Raw genomic sequence first — 16172 nt, forward strand, 5'->3', positions numbered from 1 at the left:
ACCATGCATTTTTCAAAGATACTCCCGCCGCCGCCATGACGAGATTTATGCACTTCTGAAATCAAGGACCCCTGCCGATGTTTTGCTGTTGAATAGCAAAACATCGGCAGGAGGTCTATTATTTGCTGGACGTAGCTTCTCCACAGGACAAAATTTTTGCTTGCGCGAAAGGCGTTAAAAAAATAATTTTTGAGACTCCCGTCTGTCAACGACAGCATAAGTTTGTCAAAGTTATCGAGATAAGACAGGCCTTTGTAGGATCGACTTTGCGGCTTATTCACCAACAGGTAATAAGAACGGAAAAATGCGGGGAAGGCGATGACTGGAAATCTAGCATTAATTAAACCTTGAACAAAATAAAAAAAATGATCAGAAGTGTATCATTTGAAAGCGCGTGGGGATTTTCAAGTTGTTCAATAGCTTTTTTAGTGCCGCGTTTGTTTGCGCTTAAAAATCAAAAGATCATTTAACGACAGTATGATTGGGTCGAAATTAAAATATCTGAATCATTTTAATCATTTAATACTGATAATAGTGAAGTTGAGAACGAAACGGGTTACAGCCGGATCGATCTTACTGAAGTAAGATACAAATATTAGAGATGTTGGTTCTTTATTTTGCGTGAGAATGTACATAATTATCCTTACTAAAGGTGTGTGGTATTTTGTTTTGCGCACAAAACTTATCATTTTTCTAGCAGCGAAAATCTTGAACATTAACTTTTATTCTAAACGGTTACCATGCATGCTGCAAATAAGAAAAGAAATGTTCACTCCGGGTCCCGGGAATAAATTTACGTGCTTTCCGGCCAACGGGAAATTTTGCGGCGCAGGTTGACACAAGTGTCTCGACCATCACCGTTGTGATGGCTGGGCTTTGAGCGCGAGCTCTCATATTAAAATGAATAGTGTAATATGCACACAGTTTTCTTTTAGCAGTAATAATAAGAGAAAACTCTTGCATGTGTATAAGACGCTTTTCAGGCTTTTCACCAAAAAAATATATAAGTAGATAAATAAATAAGTCAAATAAATAAATAAATAAATAAATAAACTTTTTTCGTGCGTACGTGCATATATGGTTGCTACGCCCTTGTATTAGAATGACATGCTCTTTAAACATTGTTTACATTTCCGGTCGGAAATTTTCACACGCTCAGGTAAGAGAACGCCTCTTGTTTTCTGACTACTGTTTTTGTCGAGCAAGGGAAGCGTATCAGAATGGCCGAAATCTACACTACACGTTGCTCGCTATGCAAAAAGCAATTTACAACAAGGAAAGCCTTAGAAAAGCATTACAGGATGTGGTGTTTTCCAGTGCAACTAAACAAGCTCCAATGCTGAGGGCCAGACCTGTGAAGAAACGCAATCTATACCTGGAATGGTTGGCAGAAGTAGTCGAGTGCATTAACACTGCACACAACCCAAGAGTTCCAGGTAAATACTTACATCAAAATGGTAGGATCGAAATCCCAAAATTTAGCTTTCCAATTCGATAGTTGAGCGGCTTTGTAAGTGCTGGCAGAGTGATGTGCGTTTCTCATCGATTACGGATTATATGCGCCTGCAAGCAATCAACTCAGCGGCACAAAATCAAATTGATTTTCATGATAATTCTTTCGTTCCTTTTTTTTCTCTTTTTCAATCATTCATTCTTTCTTTAGTTTCTATCTTTCTGTGTTTTCATTTCTTTTCATAATTTTCCGTAACGCAATTCATTCATCTGAACTCTAGAAGAGTACTGTAAAGGCAGAGATTGCTGTACCTGTCAACAGTCCACATGAAATCTAACACTTAATTTTTTTTATGCAGCGAAATGGTGCCACTTTACATTTACAAATGTCAGACTTGACTTCTTGGAGCATCTACTCAGCAAAGTAGGGAGTGCCACACTTAATGGTGTGAAAGAGTGCAGGCACTTCAAAACACCAATGTAGAGAGAAAAAGCCCTGCGCATGTCTTTTAAATCATACAACAAGCAGCAACAAGGAACATTTGAGGCAAGCACTGTCAGAGCAGTCAGCAGTTCAGTTGTCTTTGACCAAGTCTATTAATGGCTACACAGAGATATCAAACAGTGCAATTCAACTGTCAGGTCGTGCTGCCCTTGAAAGTGCAAAGAAAACAGGAATTACCATGAAGGCCTCTCTTCAGTCCGAAATAATCATTGGTGCTAGAGAAGGAAGAGCAACAAGGGAATGTGAACTGATCTGGTGTCCAATGTTTGATACTTCCACAATTGGAATTCTCACTATAAGGATCTACATAGGAAAAGTACATTTATAGAAAGAATGATAGAAGACTTTAATTTGACTAAACATTCTTTATTTTGATGCAAATTACCTAAAAAAAAAAAAAACAAGCAAAAAGTTTATGTGCATGTGCTCAAACATTATTTCTAGTTTAGTGCCCAAAGAAACACCTGGGGAAACTGAATCCCCACAGAGTCGCAGCTTAAGGAAGCCAAGCTTCTCTGTTGTTCTAGGCAAGCCAATCACTCATTCTTGGTGCAAATTGATGGTTATGTAAAACTAGAAATGTTATTTTAAATTTATAGTGCCCAAAGAAACACCTGGGGAAACTGAATTCCCACAGAGTCGCAGCTTACAGCAGCCAAGCTTCTCTGTTGTTCTAGGCAAGCCAATCACTGAAAATTTACTTGATGCAAATTACCTACAAAATAAGAGAAATGTTTATGTACAAGCAGAAATACAGTATTGTTTTAAATTTATAGTGCCCAAAGAAACACCCGGGGAAACTGAATAATTTCCCACAGAGTTGCAGCTTAAGGAAGCCAAGCTTCTCTATTGTTCTAGGCAAGCCAATCACTTATTGTGGGTGCAAATTACCTACAAAATAAGAGAAATGGTTATGTAAAACGAGAAATGTTATTTTAAATTTATAGTGCCCAAAGAAACACCTAGGGAAACTGAATTCCCACAGAGTTGCAGTTTAAGGAAGCCAAGCTTCTCTGTTGTTCTAGGCAAGCCAATCACTCATTCTGGGTGCAAATTACCTACAAAATAAGAGAAATGGTTATGTAAAACTAGAAATGTTATTTTAAATTTATAGTGCCCAAAGAAACACCTAGGGAAACTGAATTCCCACAGAGTCGCAGCTTACAGAAGCCAAGCTTCTCTGTTGTTCTAGGCAAGCCAATCACTAAAAGTTTTCTTGATGCAAATTACCTACAAAATAAAAGAAATGTTTATGAACAAACAGAAATATTATTTTAAATTTATAGTGCCCAAAGAAACAACTGGGGAAACTGAATTTTCACAGAGTCACAGCTACAGAAGCCAAGCTCCTCTGTTGTTCTAGGCAAGCCAATCACTAAAATTTTTCTTGATGCAAATTACCTACAAAATAAAAGAAATGTTTATAAACAAACAGAAATATTATTTTAAATTTATAGTGCCCAAAGAAACACCTTGGGAAACTGAATTTTCACAGAGCCGCAGCTTACAGAAGCCAAGCTCCTCTGTTGTTCTTAAGGGTATGCCAAACAAACCAATATGATCAGCAGTGAAATTAATTTGCAAAAATGTGAATACACACTTACATGTACATCACTGCTTTCCAATTTATTTTTTGTTCCCAAGAAGCACCTGGACATAAGTAATTCTCACAGAGTCACAGCTTATGAAAGCCAAGTTCCTCTGCTGCTTCAGGAAGGCCAAACATTCACTGAAAGTAAATTCAAAATAACAAAATTATTATCAGCTCCTTAATACAGATTCTCAAGGTGGTTAGCTATGCCTCCTTTGCATGCATAATGTGATTTCACAAATTGTATATACTACTAAACTACACTGATGACACATGACACATGACATTTAGCATGCCAGTAGAATGCCCCTTAAACAACCCACTGTTTACCTAAAGAGAGACTTGTGGTGATCATTGGCAACACTTATCACATACTACATGTAGTAGACAAACTTGGTAATATGTAAATGACCAAAATCTACCACCTGTAGCTCCTAATAAGTGTCTTTCATGAGATAGAACACTGATCAGAATGGTGTATGGTAAGGTCATGGTCAGGTTAAATCTTCTTCATATTGGAAACTACAATTTTCTGTGGCACGCTCGATCATGCCATGATGAGTACTATAATACAATAATCACAAAACAGAGGTGAAAGCTACAAAATACCTGTAATGCATGGCAAAGGAAACAAAATTCAACTTCAGTCCCATGTCCACCAAGTGAAAATGTGTTGTCATGAAGCTTGACAAGCGGCAGAAAATAAATGATGCATTAACATCAGTTGTGCAATGAAAATAGTAGTTATTTTAGTCTAAAAAACAACATATAACAAAGGAACTAATAAAAGCTACAGTGTAAGTTTCAGAAACCTAACATTTACACATTCCCATGGGCACTATGAAAAATCCCTGTGCAGGGTTCGTAAAGAAATGGAATTAAACATTGCATGGCTTCTTGCTTTTTGTCACCCATCAAACATTAGGAAAATAAGAATATTTAAGTATATGCTAGGCAATGTCAACTTTGGTTTAACTCAGATATGCTCAGTTTACTTTAGGACAAATTAAGGACTTTTTAAGTACTTATAAAAGAATTCCAGGACTTTTCTAGGATAAATGGGTTTTAGGGAACTTTCATTTGGGCCTTTTAATGGAATTCAGGGATTTTTCAAGATTGTAGCCAGGCAACTGCTGTAGGCCTACTCACAGGTATAGTCCATTGCACGAAGGATGTGGAGTGGGTAAAATCTATTTTAATATTATTGTGTATTTCTTTTAATGTATTATGTGGATCACAAAATCTAATCATTATTGCAAATTTTACAACCTTTAAATTTTACACTGTAATGCTTGCCATCAACAGTTAGCCAATCAGCCTTTAAGACCTTTTTCTCTTCATTGAGTCTTGTTATTAATTTTTCCACTTCACCCCTGCAAAATAGCCATGGATCAAAAACACACTTTACCAAGAATCAAATAATTTTTATTAAAAGTTCCCATTAAGTCAATATAGCATAAATTGTACTGTACTGGGCTTGGATTTAATATAATGCTTGCCTGCCTGTCAAAATATTATGAGTACAAATCCTTCAGGCTGATTACAAATCTTACATCACCTCAGTGTATGATGCAAGTTAAACTGAATAGCAAGTGCTCTGGAATTGAAGTTGCTTACCCTCAGTTGTGGACTCAAATTGAAGAGGTGTGTGGAATGAGGCACTAAGTGACTTTTGATGTGAGGTCAAATTCTCCTTTTGTTCCATAGGAGAATACAAGGCAATTTGGAAGGGGAATCTAGCAATTTATCAGAGGTCACCTAGGGCTTTTTTCCAGGCACTCTTTCAATTATTTTAAAAAAGGTATCCTCTACAATGACAATTCCTTTGTTTTTGAAACAACAATACATATTAATATCAATTAACTGATTTATCTACATCAACACTGTTACTTGGCAAACATTGCCCACCATATCAATAATAGGTAATCATCACCAACAAACTGACTCAAAATCTACCATTGCTTGGATACCTAGGAAAGTAGAAGGTTTTGATGATAATTTACCTTTTCTCTGCACGGTTAGCAATAGAAATCGGAATGACAGCTAGTGCACTCTGGGCATTCCCAAGACTTTTCCCAGCAGCTGACATCATTGGAACAACTCCAACCGAGACTTGCTCTCTACCTGTGGAAGAAAAAAGTATAATCGAATTTCAATATTATAAAAGAATTTTGCTGTCCCTGAACGATGAAATTGAAATTGAAATTTGATGACGTCGAATTAACTTTGAAAAGTGTGAACTTGCAACATAAAATACATTGCTGTGGTGTAATTGGTAAAAAGTTTATGATCAGAACTTCAGAGCATCAAATTGATAATTAAAACCTTTTACTTTACTACAAATTAAACTAATTAAATATAGAAAACATAGATATCATATACCTGCAAGGGGTCTTCCATCGAGTTCCATCGGTTAAGATTGAATTCAAGAACTCCTGGCTGTGAGGCACCTTGGTGCAAACGACTTTGACGTGTCTGCCAGATCAAGGCCATCTTTAAACTAATACCATAGCCCGAAGTTCATCAGCAAGGGGCTCCAAATTGAATGTTTTCCTTGTGACAGAAAAGACAATATCTTTCTGTGCTCGGATTTCATTGGTGGTCAGCAGCAGTCCTAGGTCAGTTGATTTCTAGCAAACAGATGTGAAAAAAATTTAAAGTCTGAATTATATATCCGGAATTGAAAGGATTTTTTAACCGTCATCGTCATTGTCATCATCATCATTCGTTGATTCATATGTTCATGATCTTTCTCTCTTCTACAAGAAATACCCTTCATTGATCAGTGAAATATGTGTTGCTGAAATTTAAGGGATCATGAGGTATTTTCTTTGTATTGTGTTGTTCCAGGAGAAAAGAGTTCGTCTCAGAATAAATTAATTCAAATATTGATTAAACTATCGCACTTTGAAATCTTCCAGCGAGGAGTAAAAGTCAAATTCTGAGATGGATTTTTTATAAAAAAAGGCAACCTAAAATTCCCTTCCATGAGTGCGAGTGAAATTGATGACAAAGACAAGTAAAAGAAAAACTTACCCCACTTCGACCGATGTTGAGAAAATTAAGTAGACTTTGCCACGATTGATTGGGTAACTTTGAGTTCAGCTTCACATACAGCTGAACCCAGTCGGGCACTCGTAGAGTTTCCAGATATTGCCTATTGAGGTCATCGCTCAGCAGTGTCAAATGCCTTACGTATTCCCTGTTTCTGGGCAACTGTATTTAGGGCCGAGGATAAAATTACCCTTACGAAATCCTGTTTTTGCTGTTCACCGTACAACAAGCATAGCCAAACACTTTACCAAGGTCGCAGCATTTAGACTGCTCCTGTAATACATCCAGGCACTTATTAGCGACGGCACCAGCTTGTTTTATCTTCAATCGAGGCCCAGTTGTCAATCTTTCTAATTTGGCTGCCGTCGCAAACGCACAGCCTCAAATGACTGCAAGCAATCGGTTTCTGGCGAAGTTGGAGGTGTCTCTGGAAACATGGCGGGAAACTGACTTCTTCCCGCCATTTCATCGATCGGTATAGAATTGATGAGATCATTTCCTTGATCGCTTTAAATTCAACAGAAGACGTTACTTTGCCGTCGTCTAGGTTCTTGGCTCGAATTGCTCTTGTTATGATCCCAAAAAGCGTGGAAGCACAGACTAAATCCTTCTTCCAAGAGGATCCAAATTCCACGATGGACTGACTCGCGCGCCATTTTGATCGGCTAGGTCATAGATAAACATTTCAGCAAACTCATCTTAAATGGCGTTCCGGAACTGCTCTGCCGCGGTCTACTGCACCATTCGCTTGAAACAGCGTACCAGATTTTGTTCCGACAGAGAAAAGGCGAAAAAACTCAATTGAGTCGAAGACAGAGGCGACTCAGCCGCCATTTTCATCGGCTTACCGCACTTCTTTGAATTTCGAGCGACACTTCAAGTGTTTATATTAGGTCACGTCTAAAATATTAACTTTTTTAAATGTTTGTTTACCATATATGTTCAGATAATCTGGTTTTGCTTCCTAAACCATGTCGTGACATTCACGACAGATCAATGAACCGCAAAATACACGATCATGACGCTTCAAAAGCCGCTGAGTACATGGTAATCAGATAATGACAGATGCTGTACTGCACTAGCAGAACAAAACCGGAAATTGACACCCAAACCCTGCTGTGAATTTCAGAGTTGCATAAATCTCGTCATTAAAATCCAAGAAAGCAGTAAAATACCAAGCAATGTATGGCCTTTATTTGCCCATATTGAAGCTTTATTATCTCTAAACCATGAGCTCGTGAACTACCCCGCCCCCCCCCCAACCCCCTCCCTGCGAGGAAACGCGACGTGCAGGACGATAAGGTTTCTCTTTCCCAGCATGTCAGAACCGGTGGGTTCACAAAATGCAGCAATTTGATGGAATGCTTATTAAAACAGTTTTTCCAATCGTGCTTGCTGGATACGGGATCACTATAGCCAACGACGCGCGCGAGTGGCTATAGTCTTCCTATAGCGTATTCGGCAGCGCTACGCGCCTTGAAGGCCTGCTATGTTATATCCAACGCGCGCAAATCTCCGAGTAAAATATGATCTGATGCGCATTACAATCGTATGTGGGTTTACACAAAATTGTAGTTTTGGTGACCCTTTTCATCGACTTAACTGAAGGAAACGGATACGTGTGGACGGGATAGTTTTTCACTACGTTTCTGACAAAGCAAAAGGTGCTCATCTTTTATGCTTCAATTTAATGTTTCCCTAAAAATATTTTCCATTGTGCATGGGCACTTTGGCTGCACGTGCAGTATGTTCTTTTTTCCAGTGTGAGCAAATGTCATTGTCAGTGATTGGTTTTGGTTTCTAATTCATATTCATAACTAACTTCACACGTAGTTCGCGGACTTGAAAGAAATTCGTTGGAAACAGCGGTTTAACGGTCCTCTTTAACGAAGAAAAATGACGAAATGCGAAGGCTTAAAGCGTAGAAAGAAGTACATGCTAAAGGTGAACGCTATTTTTCAAAAATTACTTAAAGTTTATGTGGACAGTCTACAACAAACCAGGGATATGTGCTGACTTAACACGTGCGTTAGCTTGCTGCTCGCTGAAAACATCGATTGAAACTCCTCGACTTTACTCAAGATGGATTAAAATTTCGCCTCGTTCTTTGTAGTACTGTTAGTAATATTACTTCAAAAGTTTAAACAACGTACAGGCTGTCTCATGATACGTTAAATTTTGTTGTCCTTCGCCGAATTAATGCGTTAGTGAAAGCTGGTCGTCCTCATAATTTGACCGGCCGGTATGACGCATAAATTAAGCTTGTGTTGCACAATTACTGACATGATAATTTGTATTTTCAGAAATGCTAATTCAGGAAATTGCAAGTAAGCATGAGGAGAAAGAAACCGTGAGAACAACCTGGAATTACTTCAAAGGTAAGAACTTTGTCGTCATACAATAAATCCGCGGTGATCAACAGGCACATTCTCCTCACTGTTGACCATATGTTTCTTCTAGTATTACTTGGGAGAATTTGTTTGAACATCAAGACAGTTTTTCTTTAGTGATCAGTCCATTCATTCTCATGACCAGCATGTTGAATTTAAGTAGTCATATTATTCGATTTTCTTGTTATTTCTCGTTGTTTATGCTCTAAAAACAAGAACTTTTTAACTGGGCCCAAGGTCTTTGCAGTGATAACAGCCGTTACAGACCCGCAATGTAGCTGATCTTAGTTCCAACTTCACTTTTTAACGCTTAGTTAGGAGATTTAGGTCGGTTTAAACTCCCAGTAACATAGCATTTGCTGCAAAATCGTTAAGTTGATTTTTGTTAAATTACAGGAAAGCCATTCAGCAAATTACTGAGAACTTGAAACGAAAGAATGGAATGACAAGATAAGCTGGAATCTGGAAAAAGAATGGACATGCTTTAAAGGTAAGAACTTTCAAATGATATATCAGATGATAAATTTCTTCAAAAAAACAATGGCCGATTGGATTTCTTTATTATTTGAGCAAGTTACATTTCAGTAGAATAAACTATAGATTGATTAGTTTCGTCAAGCAACGAAATAAACGGATGTCGGTGATAAGTAGTTTTTTATTCTAACGATCCGAATCATGCCAGCCACTATTTCTATTACAGTTTTATCCAAGACTATTATTTAAGCTATTTCACATTTTAAGGTATTTACTTAACAATTTCGCGCCAGTTTCCGTCTGCTTCTGTTTTCTTTTATTTTAAACTTTAGCAAAATAATGACCAAAGTGAAAGCGTCGAAACCAAAATCTTCCCTCTGTGTCAAATTGATCATATCGTTAACCTAGCCTTGGCCGCAAATGGAGCAAAGTTTGTTTCGATCTTGTCTTTGGAAGTTGATAGCCTTATTTTCTGTTGGGACAAAACATTATAATAAATCATCATCGTCATTTAATTTTCACAGTCCGCTTAATACACGGATCACATTTTCAAACTGATGCACACTTTACAAATCCTAAGTTATTGTCTCTTAGCAATGGCTGATAAGGTCACGTAAATTTCTGGACCCATCAAATTTGGCACAAAAAATCAAACCTTATTCCCCGCTTAGCTTTCAATAGTCGGTAGGTCAGTTGTACGAGAATTGATACAAAAACCTTTAACTAATGGTTTGGCCCTAAGAATGTAACTGCTGTATGTGAATTAGAATCGAGAACTAATACAAGGATGTTAGGTAGCTCGCAGCAGTTTTTTCTGACATGAAATCAAAATTTCTCATAGAAGGCAAGCTTCAATTTTCTTCATACTACGCCACAAACGCGGAAACTTCAACTAGTTTCAGCCTTCTTATCTTAGACCAGAAATTCATCTAAAGCCTAAAACTTTCTTGAAAGTCAAAAAGAATTATTACTGAAGTTCTGAAATATTCGGCCGATTTATGCAAATTACGAGCTGTTTGACTAATTTGTGTTTTATTTTAGCAGTTTTCAACATAAATATATTGAAATAGAAGCCAGCTAATAAGCTCAATGTACGTTTCGAATGTTTTCCTATGATGAAGTATCTTTGTACAGAAAACTGAGAGAAAGTTGTGTGTTATATTTTCTTGAGATATTGACGATAAAGCCTCAAAAACCAAACTCAGCCTGTAAAAATTGATTCTTGATGTACTTGAAAGCGCTCTTACAAATTTTTTTTTAAGTTCAGGCATAGGTCCCTTAAGTTTCGTTATAGAGGATTGACTAGATTTCGAGATAATCGTCAATTTTTTTTTAAAATAAACGTCATCGTTGCTATGGTAACAGCTACTCCTTGGAAACCAATGAAAACAAACACTTTGGTCATAGATCGAAATGGTAGTGCAATATGAAAGAAATCCTAGCTTGCATTCTTTACGAAACTTTGATTTCAAAAGTCCTCTATCAGGCCCCAGTTGTTCGAAGAGCGGATAAGTCACTATCCAGCGGAGCAAATATACTCCAACTAGCGCTTTAGGCAAGTTTTCCACACAATCCCATACTTAAATTTGACATATGCTTTTACCCTGTCCACAAATTATAGGGCTATGAGAAAAATCTTGCACACATTTTATCTGCCGGGTAGCGACCTATCCAGTGGATAAAGTTATCTGCTCTTTGAACAACTGGGGCCAGGTCCGTAAAACTGTTTCGAGGCCTCGTTAAAACTAAACAAATCTTGAGAAAGCGTTATCAGTGACATATGGCATAGATTGATATGCACACATCTTAAAAGACTCACGGAGAATTTGGCCCATTTACGATTGAGAATAAAAAAAATTTTAAAGGCTTTGACACTCAAAACGCGTTATCTCTTATCAGTAATCTGAAAAGACTATGTATAAAGAATTTGGCAACAGTGTAATCAATCATCGTTCTCCACATCAAAAGTGTATGATGTTGTACTTACTCGAATACCAGTACCCAGAAATTGATAAAAAAAAAAGTGTTCAGAACTAAAAGAAAATTTATAATTAGAAAATGATTCATTTCGACTTTACCACTAAGATCGTCTTCCAGAACTCGAGACAACCTTTTTATTCACTTTGATTGCGCTTTTCTGTGATATCCAATAAGGTGTTGAATTTATGCAGTTGAGTGACAAGACTTATTTGGATGAAAGAATTCGTTTTTTCGGGAAAAGAGAAGATTGTAATAATGACGAAAGAAACACGTTCAAAATGCAACCAATGATTGAAAGGAACCTGCAGTAGGCTTGTAGCAGTTGTGTAGTCTTAGAGCTCAATTTTTGAAAAATGACAATCGGGACGAAATAAGGCTTTTATTTGTTACGCTACAATATTGATCCAGGCATATGACTTTTATTTGATTTCAACCGAAACAAGTTACCATGGAAACGAAATCATGCGACCCTCAATTTCAAAGAAGCCTGTTTTGCCGTGACAACTCGGACAGAAGTAACCACAATGCTTTAAATTATATTCACTGGCAATCATATTTAAAAACATTTTGAGATCGTCTTTAAGTAAATCTAGATTTCTTTGTCACAAGTTAGTTTTGACTATGTTATTTTTGTCATGATTGAAAAAAAAAAAACACTACGTTTAGGATCGAGATTTTGACGTTCTGTTATTGAAAAGGTTTTCTCAAACATACATACCACAAAAAATATCTCCGACGAAGTGACTGTGATGGCGAGAAACTAAAAATTGATGAACTGCAAAAGGAAACGATTTCTTATTCGGATTGATAGCAAAAATGTTTAAAATTCGAGAAAGGAAATACTCACAAAGCGTTTAATATTGGATTTGTGGAGGTAATCGGGCTTTGATTCTTCTTTTGAAATTAATTGTTAGAGAGATATGATCACAATTAAAAGTAATTAAAACGGATGTAAGAAACAAACAAAATAGGAAAAGAGCAAACCTTGAAAAATATTGCCAAATAAATTTTCAAATTTTTTGTCGAAGGTTTTTCTTTTGGGGAGCTCCAAAATTGATCGATGAAAATAATTTCCTGAAATTTTCCTGTCTGTTAAGTTTGTGACAGTTTAATTTACTGTAAGCCTTCGTGCAATGTTGTAATTCCTTTTAACAAAAAAATGTCTTTAAAAAAATTGTTCATAAAAACGTGAATTTTGGCTCAGAAATTTACTGAAAGGAAAAAAAGAAGTAAAATTGCTAATCTGCAACGGGCCTTGAACCAAGCCCCTCCTTAGCTACTTAAATTAACGACGGCAGAGATAAGGCCGTCGTTCATCTACTCAAGGCGTGAGCTTCTACCACAAGACCACCTCGGAATTGCTTGGAAAAGGATGGTCAAAATTGACTAGAAATAGGTTGTGAGCCTCATGTTTTATTAATTAGTTCATGTCGCCTTTGCTTTCGTAACCAACGACAACATATATGGGTCGTGCGTGCGTGCAAATTATGCAAAATCCAAAAGCGGACAAACAACATTCACGAAAAAAATTCATCGAAGGGTAATTTTCACAACAAACGTTCCGCATAATATCTTGGTTTCATTTTATTTCACATTCAAGAACACTCAGTGTTTCAATCTAAATGTAGCAGTTTTGAATAAAACTCGAGAATCAATGAACTTTTCTACGCATCAGAGCCTTGTCCAGTTGTCCTTGTTAATCGCAAAGAAATTAAAAAAATAGCCGTTTCATGCTTTTCCAAAAACAATAATTAAATTCATTATAGATGCTGTTGTGGCGTTACATGAGATTAATGTCAAGTTCCTTTTGTTTTAGCTGTCAATCTCAAGTTGGACTGAAACACAAGAGTGAAGAACAAATCGGCTTCATCCGCAAGCCGGAAAGGATACACAAGCAAGCAGGACAAGAGAAAGAGTGAACATCGCTGAACTTTTTGGGCACATTTTAAGGTAGAAAATGTACTGTTTTAGCGAGCTCTTGTACTAAACAGAAAGTTCCATTATATGAGTTGCTTGAATTACCTCAAATTAAAGAAAAGACACCTAGGGTCGGTATCAAATTCCAACAAACATTCAAGCAAAACTGATAAGATTTCAGCAAGTGCACAGGCAAGTAAAAACTAGCGATATAACGTTCCGACGTTTCGGCGACGTCATTTCAGCAAGTGTTTACCAAAAACAATCTTAAACCTTATTTTGCTGAGTTAGAAACATTAGATTTCATGGCAATTGGAACTGAACAAGTCTTTGAACTGTAGAATTAAAAAAAAAAAAAAACTCACAAAGGGTCGACGACGACGAAACATTCAAATAAAACTGATAAAATTTTAGCAAGTGTTTACCAAAAACAATCTTAAACATAATTTCAGCTTACTAAGAAACAATAGATTTCATAACAATTGGAACTGAACAAGTCTTTGAATTCTAGAATGTGATATGCCTTTTATAGTGGAACTTCTTGTTTTAAGTGATCGTTACTTGAACAAAACATTCACGATTCTCTTATGAGTGCACGATGCAAAATTTTACGGCACAGGCCCCGGTTGTTCAAAGAGCGGGTATCTTTATTCACTGGATAAATCCTATCCAGCTGATAAAATGTATTCCAACGAATACGTTTTATCCGTTGGATAGCGACGGATCCACTGGATAAAGTTATCCGCTCATTGAACTACCGGGACCAGACTGATTTATCTTTCGGTGGATTTTAGGTTAAACAATTGTCTCATAAAAAAAATCAAAATTTCAAACCTTGAAATTCCAACAAATGCTTGAATGAATGAAATTACACTCGTGCGTTTGAATACAATTTATTTTATGGCAACTAATCCAGACGCGTTATGTAAATAGAAAAGAAAATCGAGTCTTGTATCGTGCACTCATATTTTTCAATTTCGCTTCGGTTTTGGTTGTTCAGGCGTTCTCTAGTCAGACATGTTAGCAATCTTTCCGTCTATTTGAAACTGGCTGAAACATTTCGTGAAATACAGTGTTTGTACTTGAAAGTCGGCAGCAGGAAATTGGCAAACTCAGAAAAATTTTATGTACTGTTCGATTTCTACACAAATACTGTATTTCACGACATGCTTTCAATCACTTTCGAAGCTTGAAAAATTGCAAACTTGTCTTAACTGTGATTTGACTCTAAGAAATTTCAAACACTTTTTATGAATCAAAACTTAGCATTTAGTTGAAACGATTTACGCTTGTTTTCCGCCAACATTTCAAAGCAAAAAAAGACTTAGTTTTTCACTTCAGTAACTCGTTTCACACAATATTTTTTGTCAACCAAAGTAGTTTATTTACTTTCATCATCTGGCTTATAGATTTTACTACTTTGTAAATTAAATGTAGCAATTACTTAAATAGTAAATTAGTTACAATAACTTGTAATTAATATCAATTAGTCAATAAAGAATTCAAAAGTATTTTATTGTTTAACTTTATTTGTCTTGCATTAATTACAATAATAAATGAAAAAAACTCGCGCTTTTAAAAGGGGCCTGGTAACTAGTCATTTTGTAGGCTATCTCTTTTACTTTTTTTTGCCTAGGAGAGGTTGCCGAGAAGAAAAAAAGTCCTGCGCTTTTAACACGGGGTCTAGCACAAAATCAAAATAAAACTTAGCTATTGAAGGGCTAAATCCGTGTAAAACCTGCACGGATTTTTCCCACCAAAAGACTTAGTTTTTTTTGACTCTATACTAGAACACCGAACACCCCCACCAAAAGCACAGCACTTTTTTTCTTGGCAAAGGCAAAAAAATGTGTAAAAGAAATAAACTACGAAATGACTAGTTATCAAGCCCCCTTTAAAAGCGCGTTTCTTTTTTAACCCATATAAAAGCGAAAACTTTTTCCCGCCAAAAGACTTACAATATTTTTGATTCGTGAATTATAAAAGCGAAAACTTTTTCCCACCAAAAGACTTAAAATATATTTGACTCGTGTATTTGCTGCTTCTGACTACTTTATTATTGCATTTCTAACCCAAAACAATTTAAAAATCTGAAATCAGTACAATTAGGCTTCTCCTTTTCGTGATTTTGACTTCAAAAAGTATTCGATATCTCAAATTGAAAACTCTTAGAAACGCGCTTTCTTGGAACTAGAATAAAAATATTTATTAGGTGGCTGGCACTGGTTTCCAACACTTTCCAGTACATATAATTGGACGGATCAATACTACCACTCTTTATCAAATCATGCTAACAAATGCCGTGAAAATGACCACAACTTATTCACCAATGACTAGGCATTTGTTTGATACCAATATTATTGTATCAACTGATAAATAGTTGTAGTATTGATCCGTCAAAGTATAAGTGTTGGAACGTGTTAACCTGGTGCCATCCACCTTAAGACGTCAGTCAGCAAAGCAAGATTAAGCTTATCCAGGAATAAAAGTCAAGTTAAAATCCAGTCTCTAAGAATCTATAAAAAAAGATGTTATGAATTTTCGCTAATGTTCATTTGCCACGAAAAAAAACTTCACCGTTAAACGTTTTGAAACATTCGAGAGAAATAAAACCTTGCAAATTTGTTTAAATTCAATCCTGGATAAATGTTCATCTGCTTTTAATTAACCGGGCCCCATACTTATACAATTATTAGGGATCTTAAGCAACCACGAAGGCAACGGCAAAGAAAACGTCAACGAAAATGTAAATTTACTTTACTAAATCGTGATAATTTGATTTCGTTCAAGGAAATGAATTTGTTAGCAA

General features: G+C 36.4%; 1 protein-coding gene and 1 long non-coding RNA gene across 7 annotated transcripts in view; one reads left to right on the top strand and one right to left on the bottom strand.

The window, feature by feature from the left end:
- The window catches only part of LOC146449232 (uncharacterized), a 17228-nt gene extending 3705 nt beyond the window's left edge, over positions 1–13523 (top strand). Inside the window, exons 3-5 of the long non-coding RNA XR_014860633.1 lie at positions 8906–8980; positions 9389–9482; positions 13263–13523. This is a non-coding gene — a long non-coding RNA (uncharacterized LOC146449232). The remainder of the gene's footprint in view (positions 1–8905; positions 8981–9388; positions 9483–13262) is intronic.
- On the bottom strand, positions 2543–7756 carry LOC146449233 (uncharacterized). 6 transcript variants are annotated; one of them, XM_085101568.1, is made up of 6 exons: positions 6585–7756; positions 5931–6178; positions 5552–5672; positions 4158–4232; positions 3562–3686; positions 2543–3187 (listed from the first exon to the last, which is right to left on the bottom strand). In XM_085101568.1, exons 2-5 carry the CDS (start codon positions 5956–5958, stop codon positions 3584–3586), a joined length of 327 nt encoding a protein of 108 aa, XP_084957694.1. In that variant the 5' UTR covers positions 5959–6178; positions 6585–7756; the 3' UTR covers positions 2543–3187; positions 3562–3583. The 6 variants fall into 6 exon arrangements, 5 of the variants coding, with proteins under 5 accessions (XP_084957694.1, XP_084957693.1, XP_084957696.1 ...); XM_085101567.1 differs by having other exon boundaries at positions 2543–3686; XR_014860635.1 differs by lacking the exon at positions 2543–3187 and having other exon boundaries at positions 3614–3686; positions 4158–4921.
- Positions 13524–16172: the final 2649 nt, after the last annotated feature.

This window comes from Pavona decussata, unplaced genomic scaffold (genome assembly GCF_977016875.1).
Source record: "Pavona decussata unplaced genomic scaffold, jaPavDecu1.1 SCAFFOLD_602, whole genome shotgun sequence".
NCBI classification, from domain to species: Eukaryota; Metazoa; Cnidaria; class Anthozoa; order Scleractinia; family Agariciidae; genus Pavona; species Pavona decussata.

Bases quoted from the DNA above. Each gene is read 5' to 3' on its own strand.
- LOC146449233 (XM_085101568.1), bottom strand. From the start codon at position 5,958: ATGGAACTCGATGGAAGACCCCTTGCAG. The intron at 5,673-5,930 runs GTATATGATATC...TTTCTTCCACAG, and splicing joins CGATGGAAGACCCCTTGCAG to GTAGAGAGCAAGTCTCGGTT. The intron at 4,233-5,551 runs GTAAATTATCAT...CCGCTTGTCAAG, and splicing joins GCTAACCGTGCAGAGAAAAG to CTTCATGACAACACATTTTC.